We start from the raw sequence: 16,099 nt of genomic DNA on the forward strand, positions 1-16,099 counted from the left end.
AAAACATAATGGTCCTAGAGATGTTCCCCATTGTAGTCGCATTGTTGTTATGGCCTAGGATTCTGGCCAACAAAGAGGGTACTTTTTTTGGTCCGACAACAATGCGGTAGTACAAGCCATTAACTTACAGTCTGCTTCTTGCCCAGCAATGTTGAGCTTGCTCAGAAAACTAGTGGAAGTGTGTTTATATCATAACATTGAATTTAGGGCTCGACATGTGCCGGGCACTGCAAATGTTGCTGCTGACGCTCTTTCTCGCTTTCAGTGATCCAAGTTCCGGAATGCCCACCCGGAGGGCAAGCTGGAGGGAGCACAGTTCAAAAAGGAATGGTGGCAGTTGGTGATGTGGACAGGGCACTCGCAGAGTTGAGTGAGCGCTCACTCACGCCCGGAGTAAGATGCAGATACCAGCAAGGTTATGGTAAGTTCAAGAGCGTGATTTCTTATCTACAGTGCGAAAAACAGACCGCGGAGGAACAGGTACGCACTTTTGTGGTTTGGGCACACTCAGAAGGATTGTCAAAGAGTTGGGCGGCGTCGCATCTGGCGGCGGTTGCCTTCCACTCCAAATTGGTGGGGAGAGGTGATCCCACAAAGGGGTTTTTGGTGCGCTCGGCATTGAAAGGCTGTGCCCGTTCGGAGCCAAGGTCTGAGGATGTGCGCAAACCAATTGACTTTGGGTTATTGGTGAGGTTGTTGGCCACATTACCTAGCATATGCTTTAGTGAATACGAAACAGCGCTATTCAGGTTGGCGTTCGCATGGGCCTTTTTTGGGGCCTTTAGGATTAGTGAGCTAGTTTCTGCATCCAAGAAAGACACATCTGGGAGGGCCGTTGCTTTGGGTGATGTATCCCTGTTCCACAAAGACTCAGGTGAAGGGGTCAGTATATGGTTGAGGAAAAGCAAGACGGATCAGCAGGGAAAAGGTTTTCACATATGCCTACATGGGGCCCCCCTGGCGGATTGCTGCCCTGTGCACCTTTTCAAGAGGTTTATACAAATAAGAGCTACAAGCGCTGGCCCCCTGCTAACCCACGCCGACACTTCCTCCCTCTCTGTATTTCAATTTCGCAAGGTGCTGACAATGGCCTTGAAGGCCTTGGGAATTCAGGGGGAGGGATGGTCCACCCATAGTTTCAGGATAGGCGCAGCTACCACTGCCTTTCAGCAGGGAATGTCTCCCCGGGCAATCATGAAGGTGGGGAGGTGGGAGTCGGGCCGTTATCGATTGTATGTCCGCCCCCAGCATAATGCATCCCCTGAATAATACTAGATACAGAGGGCACTCAAGGGCGGGGCGGAGTAGTGTGTGTGTTGGATCCGGGCGGATCAAAGAATTTATGGTATGGTATGTTTTTTCCCCTTAGATGATGCAGTATGGCTGATCGGCCACTCATTTGTGACACGCGCTGAAAAAAGGGCCAGGCAATGGACGATCGGCCACAACCTGGGTTTCAAGGGTACCGAGTGTGTGTGGCTGGGCACTCCTGGCATGAGGTGGCATTCCTTGCTGCCGGCAATTCACTGGCGACTCCAGTGGCGCGGGCACCAAGGTGGTTATTGATTCATTTGGGGGGGCAACGATCTGGCCAAGTTGGGTCGCGGACGCTTGCTCACACAAATACAGGTTACTTTGCCTATAATGGCGCACGAGTTGCCAGGCACAGAAATATTCTGGTCAGAAGTTGTGCAAAGGCAAGTATGGAGAGACGCCATTTCTGTAGCCGGCATGGAGAAATCCAGAAAGCACCTCAACAGAAGTGTTGCGAAATTCACCAAGGCAGAGGGCCTGGGGTACGTAGGGCACTGCTGTTTGAGCTCCTTGCCTTCCCATTTTGAAGCGGATGGGGTCCACCTATCTGATAAAGGCAACAATGTTTTCCTAACGGCTTTATTGGGCGAGCTAAAGAGGACAGGTTGCAGATGAATTCAATGGTGAGTATGGTAAGCTGTAATTGTCTAGTAAATTTGAAGGAGAAGCAAGGTCCTAGGGTTTGGGGGCATTGATGGCAGCGTCAGCCACCATCAAAGCGTGGCGGAGTATCGGGGCGGTCCTAGCCAATGAGGTACTTCACGCTGCAGCTGCAGCGGCTCAGGATTGGCCGGGCTCGAGCCGATCCCTCGACGGGCACTGACTCCCTTCCTTAGGGCTTTAGGCCAACAATCATCCTGGTCAGTGCCCCTGGTTCCTGCTGGCTGTGCCAGTATAGCTGGAATAACCAGCAGTTTTGTCAGTTTGTCCAGTGGCTAAAGTGGTGACATGGTTCACCCGTATCTGACTGTTTGTAATGTGGCTGGGACCGTCCCAAGTTGTCTTGCTCCAAAATAAACTGTGACCTTGTGTTTTTTCCAAAGAACTTTAATACAGTTGTCTGTGTATTCATTTATTCATTTCATTGTGTTATGATAATGACCTAAGGAGGTGGGGGTGTCCAATGGGGATCTCCCCGCTAAGTCATTACCATGACACTCTACAAAGAATGCCAATAGATACCAGTTTGTCTGCCTAACATCGTGATGGTGTTACTGAAACAGCATGGAGAGGAGGAAATGCATTACGCTCAAAAAGAAACAGACAGGACTGAAATTGAGAAGCCTAGGTCAAGACCTATCAACATTATCAGATTTAAGCTCAAACAGTGAATTTAAAAGCAGGGTTAAACAGCATGAGCATGGTACATTAAAATAGAGGCACATTTTGTATGCAACAGAAAATGATGAGGCGGCATGTCTACCATCTAACATTATGGGATGGAGTGAGTCATCAAACCTTTAAAGATGAGGTTGGGGACAAATCTGAGGAACCTTCCTGAAATGTCAATGAACTGAATGAGAGAGCATGAAAGGAATTCAGTACAGACATTTTGGCTCAAATGTGTCTCTCAGTATGGGTAATCTCCCAAAACTCAAGCCAGGAGTCATCCACTGGCACGTGGAACAGGTCCCCCAGTATGATACTACTTTTGGGGGTACCCAGTCATTTTACTGAAAAAGTTTGACTGAGGTACATTTTTACTGAAAAAATACCGAAATTCAATTACATATGGGGGGAGGGTATGGGATTAAAAGGGCTGGGGAGGGGTTTAGGGTGGGATTTAAAACATAGGTGTAAATAAGGAAGGGGTTTAAAAAAAGAATTCAGTATTTTTTTTTATTTTCAGTAAAACTGACCTCGGTAAAAAAAAGGCTTCGATAAAATGTCAGTAAACCGTTTTGGGTCAGTTTGAGAAAATTAAAGAAATGGATGGGAGGTCAGGAGGGTTAATGAGGAGGAAGAAGTCCCATAACGGATGTCCAGAAATAGAAAAAGAATAGAAAGTTATTATCCACATTTACACATGCTGCTTTCAAACCCCAAGTTCACTTACCCTGATCTGCTTCTTAGGGAGGAGAAATAAACAGTCATAACCCTTGCATAACTGGTGTATTAGTAGAACACAAAGTCACCTTCAAGGCAAATGAGAGCCAGAAAGAAAAAGTTCTAAATATGGAGGGAAAAGGAAAGGAGTTATAGATAGGAACATAGGGAGTAGGGTGGAAAAACCTTTAGCGAGAAAACAAAAAGGCAGAGAGTGGTTAGTGAGTGGGAGACAGGGAAGAAGCAGAGAAATCCTGAGAAAGAAATGGAAAATGCATCTTGAGAGTGAGGGAGCAAAAAGGATAGTGTAAGCTCACAAACTCTCAGATCTCCATCCTCCCTCAGGCACAGAGGTGGACACGGGAATGTGACACAAGAAAACGTTCTTCCACTTTGAAAAGCACAGCAGAAAAACAGTTGTGTCATTTAATTTCATTAATAAGAGACAGATCATGTACATTTCTTTCAGAACTGTATTCTGACTGGCGAGATTCCTTTCCATTTCCAGCTAATGGGAATGGAGCCGGTGCAAATGACAAAGTGGTTCCCTTTAAACACTCCCAGAAAGGATACTGCAGCTGCTCCAGTGCCCTCTGATCGATGGTGCCCATGCTGTTATACACAAAGGCACTGCTTAGCAGCACAGAAAGGGCGAAGATCCAAGAGTCGTTTTTGGAATCGCCCTAGTGAGGAGAACAGAATCTTTGATCAACTTTCTTAAACAGAGACTGGGTTTGATATTCACTGTTTGACTATTTGTCATATTAGAGCAACCAGTCCATGAGATCATTAAACACGTAGCTACATCGCAGGATCGAAGAACATGTGCAAGAGGTGCAATCAATTTAAATCACATCCTGAAGATTAACCTCAGAAGCCGGCGCCTGCCGAGTCCCTTACCCCAGCCAGAGCACTCACCTTTTCCACGTCTCCCAGGCCCTCTGTGTCCAGCAACACAAGGGTGTGGTTGGGTTTCTTCGGGTGGGGTACGCACCACATCCAGATCCCCTTAGTTTCAGACTGAATGGTGGATCCCAGGGAGAATCCTACAAAGAGAAAGGTTTTTAAATCGCAGACACAAACACCATTCACAGGAAACATACGTAGGAGCATGCACTTTACGGGGCCTTTTGATTTTGGACAGACTGAGAGCTCCCACTACAAAACACACACGCATTCATGATAGCAAGACATCAAATGCTGCACCCTATATGGCAAAGGACGGCACCAGGACCGCTGCCAATCAAAATGTAAACAAGGTGGGGCTTTATCTTAGATACGTAAAAATGATAACCATAGTTTATTGACACAGAATAAACGCATCACCCAATAAATACTCTTACAGAATGTATTTAACTATCCATAATAACAGAACTGAGTGTGTGACACAGTTACACTGTGGAAACATATCAGTAAAATGTTCGCATACATCCTTTCGAGCCCAGAAACACTTGTTTGGTGTGATATGTGTCATGAAGACTAGCGTGTCAACCCCAAACCCAAATTTACATTAGTTATTGGTTTATTAAGGGTAGTTAAAGGTTTGGGAGGATAATAGTACACATTCCAGGTTCCTCTGAAGAGGCTAGCCATGTGAACCAAGGAACAAGTTACTTACCTGTAACTGTTGTTCTCCAGCATGGGTCTGGCATGGATTCACATGCTCATGAATATTCCCCGTCGTCAGGCAAAGAAAAAATCAGTATCAGTTTCCTTTCTGATCTGTCTTTCGTAGTAGTAACCAATCACTGATCTCTGCGTCATACTGACCACAGCCAATGACTGCCCTCTACCTAAGCCCCGCCTCTGGCAGCCATCTTCAGATTTGGTAGCACGTGAAGTGGCAGTATGACCAAGTGAAGAGCCGCAGAGGGGTAGGCGGGAGGGTTGGCATGTGAATCCATGCCAGACCCATGCTGGAGAACAACAGTTACAGGTAAGTAACTTGTTCCTTCTCCAGCATGGGGTCTGGCATGGATTCACATGCTCATGAATAAAGAATACATAGCAGTACACACATGCACAACCACGGGAGGTGGCAAAGGCTCAACATTAAGCATTACATCAAACTCAACATTAAGCAATTCTTACCTCCTCACCAGGCTCACCTTAGGCGAACAGATTGCGCAGCACTGCTTGGCCGACCGTGGACTCCTCCCTGGAATCCCAGTCGACGCAGTAGAATTTCGTGAAGGTGTGCGTCGACCTCCACGTAGCAGCCCTGCAGATGTCCAGCAAGGGCACACCAGATAGGAACGCTGTGGTAGCTGCGATCGCTCTGGTGGAATGGGATCTCGGACGGCCAAGCAGCGGTCGGTTTGCCAACCGATGACAGCACATGATACAGCCGGAGAGCCATCTGGAAATGGAAGCCTTTGAGAGAGCCTTCCCCTGATTGACAGGTCCAAAGTTCACAAAAAGTTGTGACGTCTTCCGAAAACACTTTGTGCGGTCCACGTAAAACTTCAGCGCTCTAGCCACATCCAGCGAGTGCAAAGTCCTTTCGGCCGGCAACGAAGGCGACGGGAAGAAAACAGGCAACACCAAGGGTTCGTTGAGGTGAAAGTCCGACGGCACCTTGGGCATGAAGGAGGGGTGCGTCCTGAGCACTACCCTCGTGTCGTGAAAAGTCAAGTATGGGGGCTTGCAGGAAAGGGCCTGGATCCCTCCCACTCTTCGTGCGGAGGTGATGGCCACAAGAAACGCTGTTTTCCACGACAAGAACTTCAACGGAGCCGAGTGCAGAGGCCCGAAAAGAGGTCCCATGAGCTTGGTCAGCACCACGTTGAGCTCCCATGCCGGGGCCGGAGCCTTCACCGGCGGGAACGATCTGAACAGTCCCTTCATGAATTCTTTCACCAGACGATGAGACCACAAAGACGTCCGCCCCATGGTTCTGGTGTATCGGGAGATCGCAGCAAGATGAATCTTGATGGACGCGTGCGCCAGTCCAGCCTTGGCCAGCGTCAGAAGGTACGGCAGTACCTGGAGAGCCGTAATCCGTAGAGAGTTAATCTTCTGTGTGTGGCATCAGACAGAGAACCTCTTCCATTTGTGTCCATAGCATTTAAGAGTGGAGGACGCCCTGGCCTTTGCAAGAACCTCTCTGCAGTCGGCCGGTATGTCGTATCCTCCAAACTCTAACGCTGCAGGAGCCAGGCCTGCAAGTTCAGCGACTTCGGGTCGTGATGGAGGATGGCGCCTCCTTCCCTGGAGAGAAGATCCGCGTCCACTGGCAGCTTGATTGACGGGGACGCTCACAAGTCCAGAAGGTCCGGGAACCATATCTGCCTCGGCCACGCAGGTGCGACGAGGATCATCCTGCACCGTGACCTCTTGAGCTGGTTGATGAGCCGTATCAGCAACGGCAATGGAGGGAACGCGTATAGAAACAGGCCCTCCCAGGGGAACGAGAAAGCATCGCCCATGCTCCTCGGCTGAGAAAACCTAAAGGCGAACCTCCAGCACTTGGAGTTCGTCGCCGTCGCGAACAGATCGATCTGGGGTGTGCCCCACCATCGGAAGAGGCGGTCCACTAGATCCTGTCATAGTTCCCACTCGTGGCACGAGCGCAGCTCTCTGCTGAGCGAGTCAGCGATGGTGTTTTTTATCCCTGCCAGATGAAACGGCACCAGAAACATCCCTTGGGCAACGGCCCAATGCCACAGATCCTGCGCCTCCTTGGACAGGGCTGGGGACCTGGTTCCGCCCTGCTTCCTGATGTAGAACATGGTGGTGATGTTTTCGGTGAAGATCCTCACCACCTTGCCCTTGAGGGACGGAAGAAAGGACCTGAGGGCCCAAAACACTGCACGGAGCTCCAGGACGTTGATATGGAGGGACTTCTCTGTCGGAAGCCAAAGGCCTCTCGCGTGCAGATTTTCGGTGTGCGCTCCCCACCCTTCCAGGGAGGCATCCGTGGTCACTGTCTCCTTGTGGCCGGGGGTCTGGAAGTCCATGCCAGCCGTCAGATGCGCGCGGGTGCCCCACCACCGGATCGCTCGTCGGAAACTCTCGTTGAGTGTGATCCTCTCCTCGAAGCTGCCCGCCGTCTGGATCGAGCGCCCGTCCAGGAACTCCTACAACGGGCGCATCCAGAGCCTGCACAGGCGGATGAGGTAAATGCAAGAAGACATCATTCCGAGGAGGGACTTGATGGACCTCACCCTGGCCGCGTCCGCGACCAGCATCCGCTGCACCTTGCCCAAGATGGCCCTCGTCCTTTCCTCCGACAAAGAGGCCAGAAGCGACACTGTCGAGCTTCGCTCCCAGAAACAGTGCGTCTTGCGTGGGCACCAGGTGGGACTTGGCGTAGTTTATGGAGAATCCCAGGTCCGTGAGTAGTTGGACGGTCCTTGCCATGTGCTCCACGGCGAGCTCCTTCGTCTTCGCTCGGATGAGCCAGTCGTCCAGGTAGGGGTAGACGTGGATCCCCTCTCGGCGCAGCTGCGCCGCCACCGGTGCGAGGCACTTGGTGAACACCCTGGGTGCCGACCTCAATCCGAAGGGAAGGGCTCTGAACTGGTAGCGACGCCCTTGGACCACGAACCTGAGAAACCTTCGGTGTCCCTTTAGGATGGGAATATGGAAGTAGGCATCCTCCAAATCCAACGACGACAGGAAATCGCCCTCCTCCAGCTGACCCAGGACATGTTGGAGGGTGATCATCCGGAACTTCTGTGCCTTGATGAATTTGTTCAGTCGTCGTAGGTCCAGGACGCCATCCTCCCGTCTTCTTCTTCACGAGGAAGTATCTTGAGTAAACTCCAGAGCCCCGAAGCCTCTTTGGGACGAGCTTGATGGCGCCTTTCTTGAGCACCGCCTTTACCTCCAAGAGAAGTTGAGGGACGTGATGTTCTTTCCTGGCCACAGGGGGGACGCGCGGGCACCTCTTTAGAAACTCGAGCGCGTGACCCTGAGCTAGGGCGTCCAGCACCCAACGGTCGGTGGAGATGGACTCCCACACGTTGACGAAGCTCGCCAGCCGGCCTCCCACCGGGGCGCTTCGGTGGGGGCCCGACCCCACGGCCGGTTCAGTCCTGCTTCGACGAGGCTTTGCCGCCTTGTCCTCCTTGGCGACGACGACGGGGTCCGCCTGACTTGCCTCGTCCCCTGTAAGCTTCCTGTGACGACGAACGGGCCGCTTGACGGTAGGTGGAAAATCCGCCGCTGGAACCTTTGGAGGCACCCTGTTTGCCTCCGCCGCTCCGAAAGGGCAGCCGTCGTTGCTGGAGAACACCAAGAGCACGGGCCGTCTCCGTGTCCGTCTTGATGGCTTGTAGGGAATCGTCCACTGTTTTCCCAAACAGGTTGTTTCCGTCGAACGGCATGTCCAAGACTCTGGTCTGCACGTCCTGACAGAAGTCAGTAGCCTTGAGCCATCCACGCCGCCTAAGGCACACGCCGTTGCCCAACTGGCGAAATCCAGTGTCGGCGATGTCCGTCGCAATCGTAATGGCGTGGTCCGACGCCACCTCTCCTTCCTGCAAGATCTCTAGGGCTTCCGCCCTCTTGTCGTCTGGTAGGAAGTCCAGCAGGGGGCCAGTTTGAACCGCAACTCCCTGTCGTAGCGGGCTACGATAGCCAAGGCGTTGGCCGCCTTAATCGTCGTCGCTGCAGACGAGATGACTCTGCGTCCCATCGTGTCTAATTTCTTTCCCTCGCCGTCCGGCGGGGAGGTCGACGTAGAGTCCGCGCCCCCCCCCCTTCTTTCTTCCTGGAGACGACCGAGTCCGGGGTCGGCTGTGCCCGAAGGCACAAGGGGGCCACGTCCGGGACCCGGTACTTCTTCTCGTACCGATCCCTTCTAGCCGGCGTCGTGGATGGGTTCTTGAGGAGGGCGAGGCCCTCATCCCAAATATCGTCCAGTAGAGGTACAGAGAGGACCGTCTTCCTCTTGGCCTCGCACCGTTGATAAAGGAAACCTTCCTTCTTCTTCTCTTCCGGGCAGAGCTGGAAAAGCTCGGATGCCCTGGCGATCATGGAGTGAACCGATCCAATCTCGTCGGGCGGGGAAGCCCGGGTGGGAGGTGACAACGGGAGATCCTCGTCGTAAACCTTTTCGCCTGTACCCATCGCAGCCGTGTCAGTCCCCGTATCATCCCCACGTGTCGTGGACGGGGAGGAGGGCTGAACAGGGCGCGATGGCTGAAAAGGAGGTGGAGGATGAATCCTTCTTCTCTTAGGGGGAGGGCTCCCAGAAGGGCCTGGCTCCGGGTCCCCCGTCGGGAGCGGTTCCTCGGCTGGTGGTAACGGCAGTCTTGTCCTTATCTCCGAGCATAAGAACTGTCTAGCCAACAAAATGGCCGCCGAGTTGTCTTGCGGCACTGGTTGAGGGGAGTCCGACGGGCGGTCAGGAGCCCCGTCGGCACCCTTGACGTTCTCGTCGTCTCCTACGTCGGGGTCCCTCCCGACGGGCTGGTCTTCTTCCACGCCAACGCCGTGGCTTAAGACTTCGATCACCTCTTCCTCAGAGGTTGAGGCCGAATCCACGACGACCTCCTGCCCCCCCTTTTTCTTCTCCGTCAGAGGTTTCACGGGGGTCCTGTCGATGGGCATGAAAGAGGACTCCCTCCGCGGTGGCAGGGAGACTCTGAGCCCCGAGGTCGCCACCACTGGTGTAGCCTCCACCGGCTGAGCCAGGGCCGCCGCGACTGTCTTGATAGAGGCCTTAGCCGGATGGATTAAGGCTTTCACCACCCTAGGTGCACTCAGCGCCTTCTCCTTGGGGGGAGGGTCACCGCCTCGCTCCCCCTCCGATGGGGCCTTCGAGCTCGCCCGGGGTCTCTCCAGGAGCTTCGCCGGGTGCTCGGCCTTCCTCTTACCCGAGCCAGAGCGTTGGCTCGTGGTTGATGGCGCCGGGGAGGATGCGCCCTGCCTGGCGCCTGTAGAGCCCGACCGTTCGGCGCTCCCGGTGCCAGCGGACTCGCAGTGCTTGGCCTTCTGTTGGACCCCCGTCGCCGGGGCGTCCTCAAAGGTCTTAGAAGACCGCTCGGACTTCTTCTTCTTCTTCTCGCCTGACGGGCTCTTCCCTTGCAGCCAGTTGGCGTGACGTTGACGGCGGTCCTTCATGGTCCGCTCCGACATATTGCCGCAAAACGCACAGTCCTTCTCCACGTGCGTCTTGTCCTCATGTAGGCAGTAAAGACAAAGGGAGTGTTCGTCCTCCTTAAAGACATTCTTCAGCTGGCATCCAGGGCAGGCCCTGAACAGCTTTCGCGGGCGTCAAGCTTCCCTTCTCCTGGGCCATGCCCGAGATGGGCCTGAGAAACTTCTGGAGTCCTCCAAAAGCGTGGCTCGACGAAATCTTCACCCTTGAGGGGCGTAGACGAATCCGACACGGGTCCCCGTTGATCGGATGAAGAAACGGTGGAGCTTGAGGCTCTTTTGACCGAAAAAGAGACATTTTTGAGAAAAAACGTGAAAAATAGCACTAACGCTCGAGAGCAATAGCACGAGGATCCCAACACTTGAACGTGCAGTAAAAATCTGAAGATGGCTGCCAGAGGCGGGGCTTAGGTAGAGGGCAGTCATTGGCTGTGGTCAGTATGACGCAGAGATCAGTGATTGGTTACTACTACGAAAGACAGATCAGAAACGAAACTGATACTGATTTTTTTCTTTACCGAGGATTCCCAGCCTGACGACGGGGAATATTCATGAGCATGTGAATCCATGCCAGACCCCATGCTGGAGAATGGAATAGTCTCTCCTTCACATAAAGTCTGTGACAAAATCCCAGGATGGTGTTTCCGTAAGCAGCAAGTGCCAATGCTTTGTCACTCTCCCAAGCTGAGATAGGTCAACCAAGGAACGCATAGCTCAACAGTGTGAGGTCGTTGTCCAGGGATTCAAACAGGGCCATCTATGGGTTTAACAGAAGTCTCTGGGTTCAACAAAATGGATGACGTAATCTTCAATCACGGGCTGCTCTCACGAAATACATTCTCCCTTCTCAGTGAACTCACAGTGTGAGAGGAATTTGAGGGTCCTGTCACAAAGCCGAATGGACTCCACAAAAGGCACAACAGTAAAATCGTAGTTCAGACAGTCTATTGTGGATATTTACAATGTTAGCAAAGAATTTGAGTTAGAAATTCTGGATGCCTTGGCTTTGCAACAAGAACTACCAGTTTCTTGGGATCTCTCCCCGATCATTCACAGTGTTTGTGTGAACTACCTTTATGGGTATTTATACAATCTTAGGTGGGTCTTTTGCACTCACGTACAGTGGGGAGAAAGCCTCCTATTGACCCAGGCCTGCAGTGGTAATTGCCAGCGAGGACTCCCTAAGAAATCAGACTTGAGCCCACCTTTCAGAAGGGTTGATATTCCCAAGAAAACTGGAGGCCCCTAGGATGTTTTTTACTCGCTTCCCTCCAAGACTCTTGCCCCCTCCCCGTCTAGGAAATCTTGGCTCTGCTATCCATCAGCCTACACTCCCTCTCCTCAATTCCTCGCCAAGTGTGTCTAAACTAAGGAAACCTTCTCTAGGCCCTCTTTATCCTTTCCTTTTTTTTGTGTTTGTGCTTCACCTGCACCTCCTCGCCAATTCACCACACGCTCATTCCTCCACTCGCCCCCGGCTCAACTTCTGTAGGCTTTGGGTTCACCAGATTACAGGACATCGCATTGGTCCTCTGTGAGCCAAATGTGCCTTTCCCCCAACCACCTGCTCCCTCTAATATCCTCTGTCCTGTCCTCTGACTTCACTCTCCTGATCTACCCCCCTGGGATTTCTCTTCTCCTACTCTGTTTTCACCCTTCTCCTCTCCCCCAATAGATGTTTCTCCTTGACTTCCCATTTGATATGCCTTCACTACTCCTCTCACGTTTCTTTTCTTTCCTCCTAGCCTCTGACTGTCGTTCAAACTGCTCCCTCTGCCAGCCTCATTCAAATACACTCCTTTTCCAAACACCTACACTGCAACTTAAAAACCTTTCCCTTTTATACAGGTCACATCCTGCATCCCCGTCATCTCCAATCTAACAGGTTTCAGGTGCGATTCAGCATGCCACTTGCAAAGCGATTTGCCGTCTGCACAACCACCCCATGAAACCCTGGGCCATACCACCATTTTGCATGGCACAGGTCAATGAAGACCTGCACCGTCATCTTGGTATTGATTTGTGCGCACCTTATGTGAGTGTGGAGCTAGTCCAATCAATGTACTCTGTGGATCCATTTGCTCTTCTCTGTTTGGGATGCCAGCTAGGGATCCCCAAAGCGCAGGTGTCTGAATCTCAGTCAGTATTCCCCCACAGTCTGCATTGCATCTTACTAGTCTCCATGGAGACTGTATTTTCGTGTTGCTTGCCTATTTTGATGTACAAGGGTCACCATGTAATGGTTGTTGGGGGTTGGAACGTGGGGATATCTCGAAGGTGATAACAAGTACATTGCCACATTGCAACATACTGCGGCAAGCCGGGTATTAAAGGTGAGTAAAGGTGAGTCCCCACTCCACCCCCAGGGCCACCATCATGGCACGAGTGGCCATCCCTTGTCCACCCCAGCCATCACCTCAAGAGAAAAGAAAGGGGACTTCACTTCTTTTTTGGCTCTTCTTCCAATAAATTCTGGGATTATGGTTCTTGTCCTCGACTACTGGGAGAAGAGTTCACTTAAGGCTTAGGGCCCTGCATGTCCTTGTAGTTTAAGCCTGGGCAGTGGCAGAGATTCAGGCTGTTGAGATCGGAAGTATGCCCAAAGCTTCCACCAAGAGGCTGCCCACAAATGCTCCTCTATAGGTTGGATCAGGGTGTCTGCTTTACTGCCCTGTCTTATGGTCTTGAATCTAGTCCACAACACCCTATTCTCGTCCTCCTCGACAAGTCACAACTGTCTTGTGCCAAAGGGGATCTTCCACATCCTGAGCTATTTGCTCCTTTTCCCTCTCCTACACACACACACCTACACACACACCTACACACACACCTACACACACACACACACACAACATATTTTCCTTTACTTTCATTTTATCGTCTCCTCCAGCTTCCCTCATCCTCTTCCTCCTTTATTCCCCTTCCAATCTCCACCATGATAGAGACCTCTGTTCCTCACTGGTCGTAATTATCCTTCCCACCCCAACTTTTTTTGCACCACTTCCTCTTCACTTCTTAGGTTTGTCCTCACCACCTCTTTCCTGTGCTTCACCAACTTCTCACTACTTCAGATGATCCTCCCCACAATCGTATTACACATCTCCAATACCTTCTCTCCTTTCCTTCTGGCCACCTTTCTCCAGCTTCCTTACCCCAGTTCTACCTCAGTCCCCTGCTGTTTGCGCCTCCAACTCTCTCCAAATATCCTCCTCGAACTCCAGACAACCAGTACAAAAAGACAAATTGTTTATATAGTGGGCTGGCACTGCCTCCAGAGAGTGTCCTCACTTAACCAGGGTTTATTATGTCCTGGGCTTGGAAGTGTATTGGTTAAACGTTGTGTCTAACATTTGGCTCTGTGACCGCAACACTCCCTGTGTGGACCTATGGCCCAAGCCTTGAAAGAAGCTGGCCACCATCTTGGATTTTTATTGTACATACCTAAGGATTGTGAGTACTGCAGAAGGGATTTTTAACCCATTGTCTACACACAGCATTGCTTAGCTGCTTATGGGAGTCAGTAAAAGAAAAGTCTATTGGTACATAGCAGAGAAGGTGAGCTTAAAAGTGACCATGGTTCCAGAAAGTGGACTATAGGGACAGGGCCACTTCACAGTACCTTTATTCTTGTCTTTGGCACTAGACATTTTTTGAGCTGGGTTTGTAGGTGCTTTAACTGTGGTCAAACTGATGACTAGACATTCCAGTTAATGTCATCTCAGTAGTGGTGGGCCAGTTTGCGGGTGCGGGCTCCTGATGGGTCAAGCCTGCATGCTAGACGGTGACACAAGGGCTTCCAATGGTTTGGAACGGCAGGAGAGTTGGCAGTGAAATGATGGTTCTGCTGAGTTGAGTCGCTGTGTGAGATGCAAAGGTTGGTGGCTTTCAACAGTGGAGTCGGCACTTGCTCCCACTATGTTGAACCTGCGATCGAGTTGATCGAGGCAATCCACGGCCATGGGGCCAGCAAACGTCTGGATGGCTCAAAGTGCAGCAAACAGTTCAAAATTTGCCTACAGTGCCAAAAGCAGCACTATTGATCCTGTTGTAGCTCGAAGTGCATTGAGCAGGGTGGAGCTGACTCACAGACCTCTTGATGGAATGAAACATGAGCCTAAGCTGCTTCTGGACTTCTTGGAGGCCCAATCCAGGGTTTCTAGGACACGGTGAGTCAGTCAGTTCTGCACTTCCATTCTAGGAAGGTGGCTGGCAACTACAACCAGTGAAGGATACTAGTTCTAGCTCCAAAGCCAGCCGAGAGGCATTGGTCCACATAAGTTCAACTTCACTGCTCCCTGGGGATGGTTAGGGGACAGAGCTTGCCTCTGCCTTGGATGCCTTCTGTCTTTACCTCATTTTTGGAGGGACGTTGGAATGGACTGTATTACCAACCAAGGACCAGGGACGACTACTTATGGTCTTGATGGTCCGAAGATGAATTAACGGATCCTTATCCTTATAAAGGCAAAATGTCTTCACAGGGGATTGGTCCAAAGCAAGTCTGCTGTAAAGGGTCCAATCCAGGCTGTTGCATCAAGTGCCATTTGCTTTCTAACATCATGCCCAGGCCCTTGTCCCGCAAAAAATAGAGAATGAAGCGTTTGGGAGCCCTAACAGAAACAAAGATGGTGGAACCCTTCTCTCAACCCACCTTTCCCTTCTGGCTATTCTTACTCTGCCCCCTTACTATCCCTGTTGACTTCAAACCAACTCCAGAAGTCTATGTAAGGAAGGCATAGCATCAACAGTACAGAATAAAAGACAATGGATGCAAGTTCAAAAAGCTTTATTAAATAAAGGATGGGGTTGGAGCAATTCCTAACTGCCCTAAACCTAACATGGGAACAGTCTCGACCATGAAACAAAACAAAAGCCAGTCCCTGTGAGTCTTAGACAAAACAAAATGGCCTATACTAAATAAACCTAACCTTGCCCTGCTTCTTAAACAACAAATGTGTATAGGAAAATAAAGAAAGAAAAGTGTTTGCAAAAGAATTTTCAGAATGCCTTAAATAATAGTTCCCATCCCCACGTTTAATAACACCAGTGGTAATGAGAGTTCAAATGGGCCAGTGGCTGGCACAGTTTCATCAAATTCAACACACTCTGGTTTACTGGAACAGCTGAATACTTCCATCAGTCTTTCAAGCTTCCTAGGACATAGCACCAATGAACAGTTCTTCTCTAGAATTGTCTTTAAACACAAGTTCATACAGGCTTCCCTCTGTCGGGCTCGAGCTTGCAATAGGGTTTTCTCGCCATCAGTTCACAAAGGCTTCCCTCAGTAGGGCTCGGGCCTGCAATGCTTCCCTCTTAACCACAAGTTCACACAGGCTATCCTCAGTGGGGCTCAGGGCTGCAATGCTTCCTTCTTAAGCACAACTTGGGGTTCCCGTCCTCAAGCTTTCAACACATTTATATCATTCTCTGTTCTTTAGAACATACTGATCGAAGACATTCAAGACTGCAAGGATTTAACTCAGACCTTTACATGACCACTTTGATGTTTCCCAGAACAGATTTCCAATTCCTCATAAAATTCTGAAAAATGCTTTGTTCAACTTTCCTGTTGGGCCCCCTTGGCCCTTTCACAATGTTTGTTACTCACTATGTTTGCAAACTCCTGCTGCAG

The 16,099-nt window shown here is 50.9% G+C and overlaps 1 protein-coding gene across 4 annotated transcripts in view; it reads right to left on the reverse strand.

The window, feature by feature from the left end:
* The window catches only part of LOC138530300 (guanylate-binding protein 1-like), a 478,878-nt gene that overhangs the window by 271,504 nt on the left and 191,275 nt on the right, over nt 1-16,099 (reverse strand). For all 4 annotated transcript variants that reach the window (XM_069640897.1, XM_069640896.1, XM_069640898.1 and 1 more), the window contains 2 exons: nt 4,279-4,406; nt 3,934-4,043 (listed from right to left, as the gene is read on the reverse strand). In XM_069640897.1, coding sequence (XP_069496998.1) covers nt 3,934-4,043; nt 4,279-4,406 — 238 coding nt within the window. The remainder of the gene's footprint in view (nt 1-3,933; nt 4,044-4,278; nt 4,407-16,099) is intronic.

This window comes from Ambystoma mexicanum, chromosome 1q, assembly GCF_040938575.1.
Source record: "Ambystoma mexicanum isolate Mex_15411 chromosome 1q, UKY_AmexF1_1, whole genome shotgun sequence".
Taxonomy (NCBI): Eukaryota; Metazoa; Chordata; class Amphibia; order Caudata; family Ambystomatidae; genus Ambystoma; species Ambystoma mexicanum.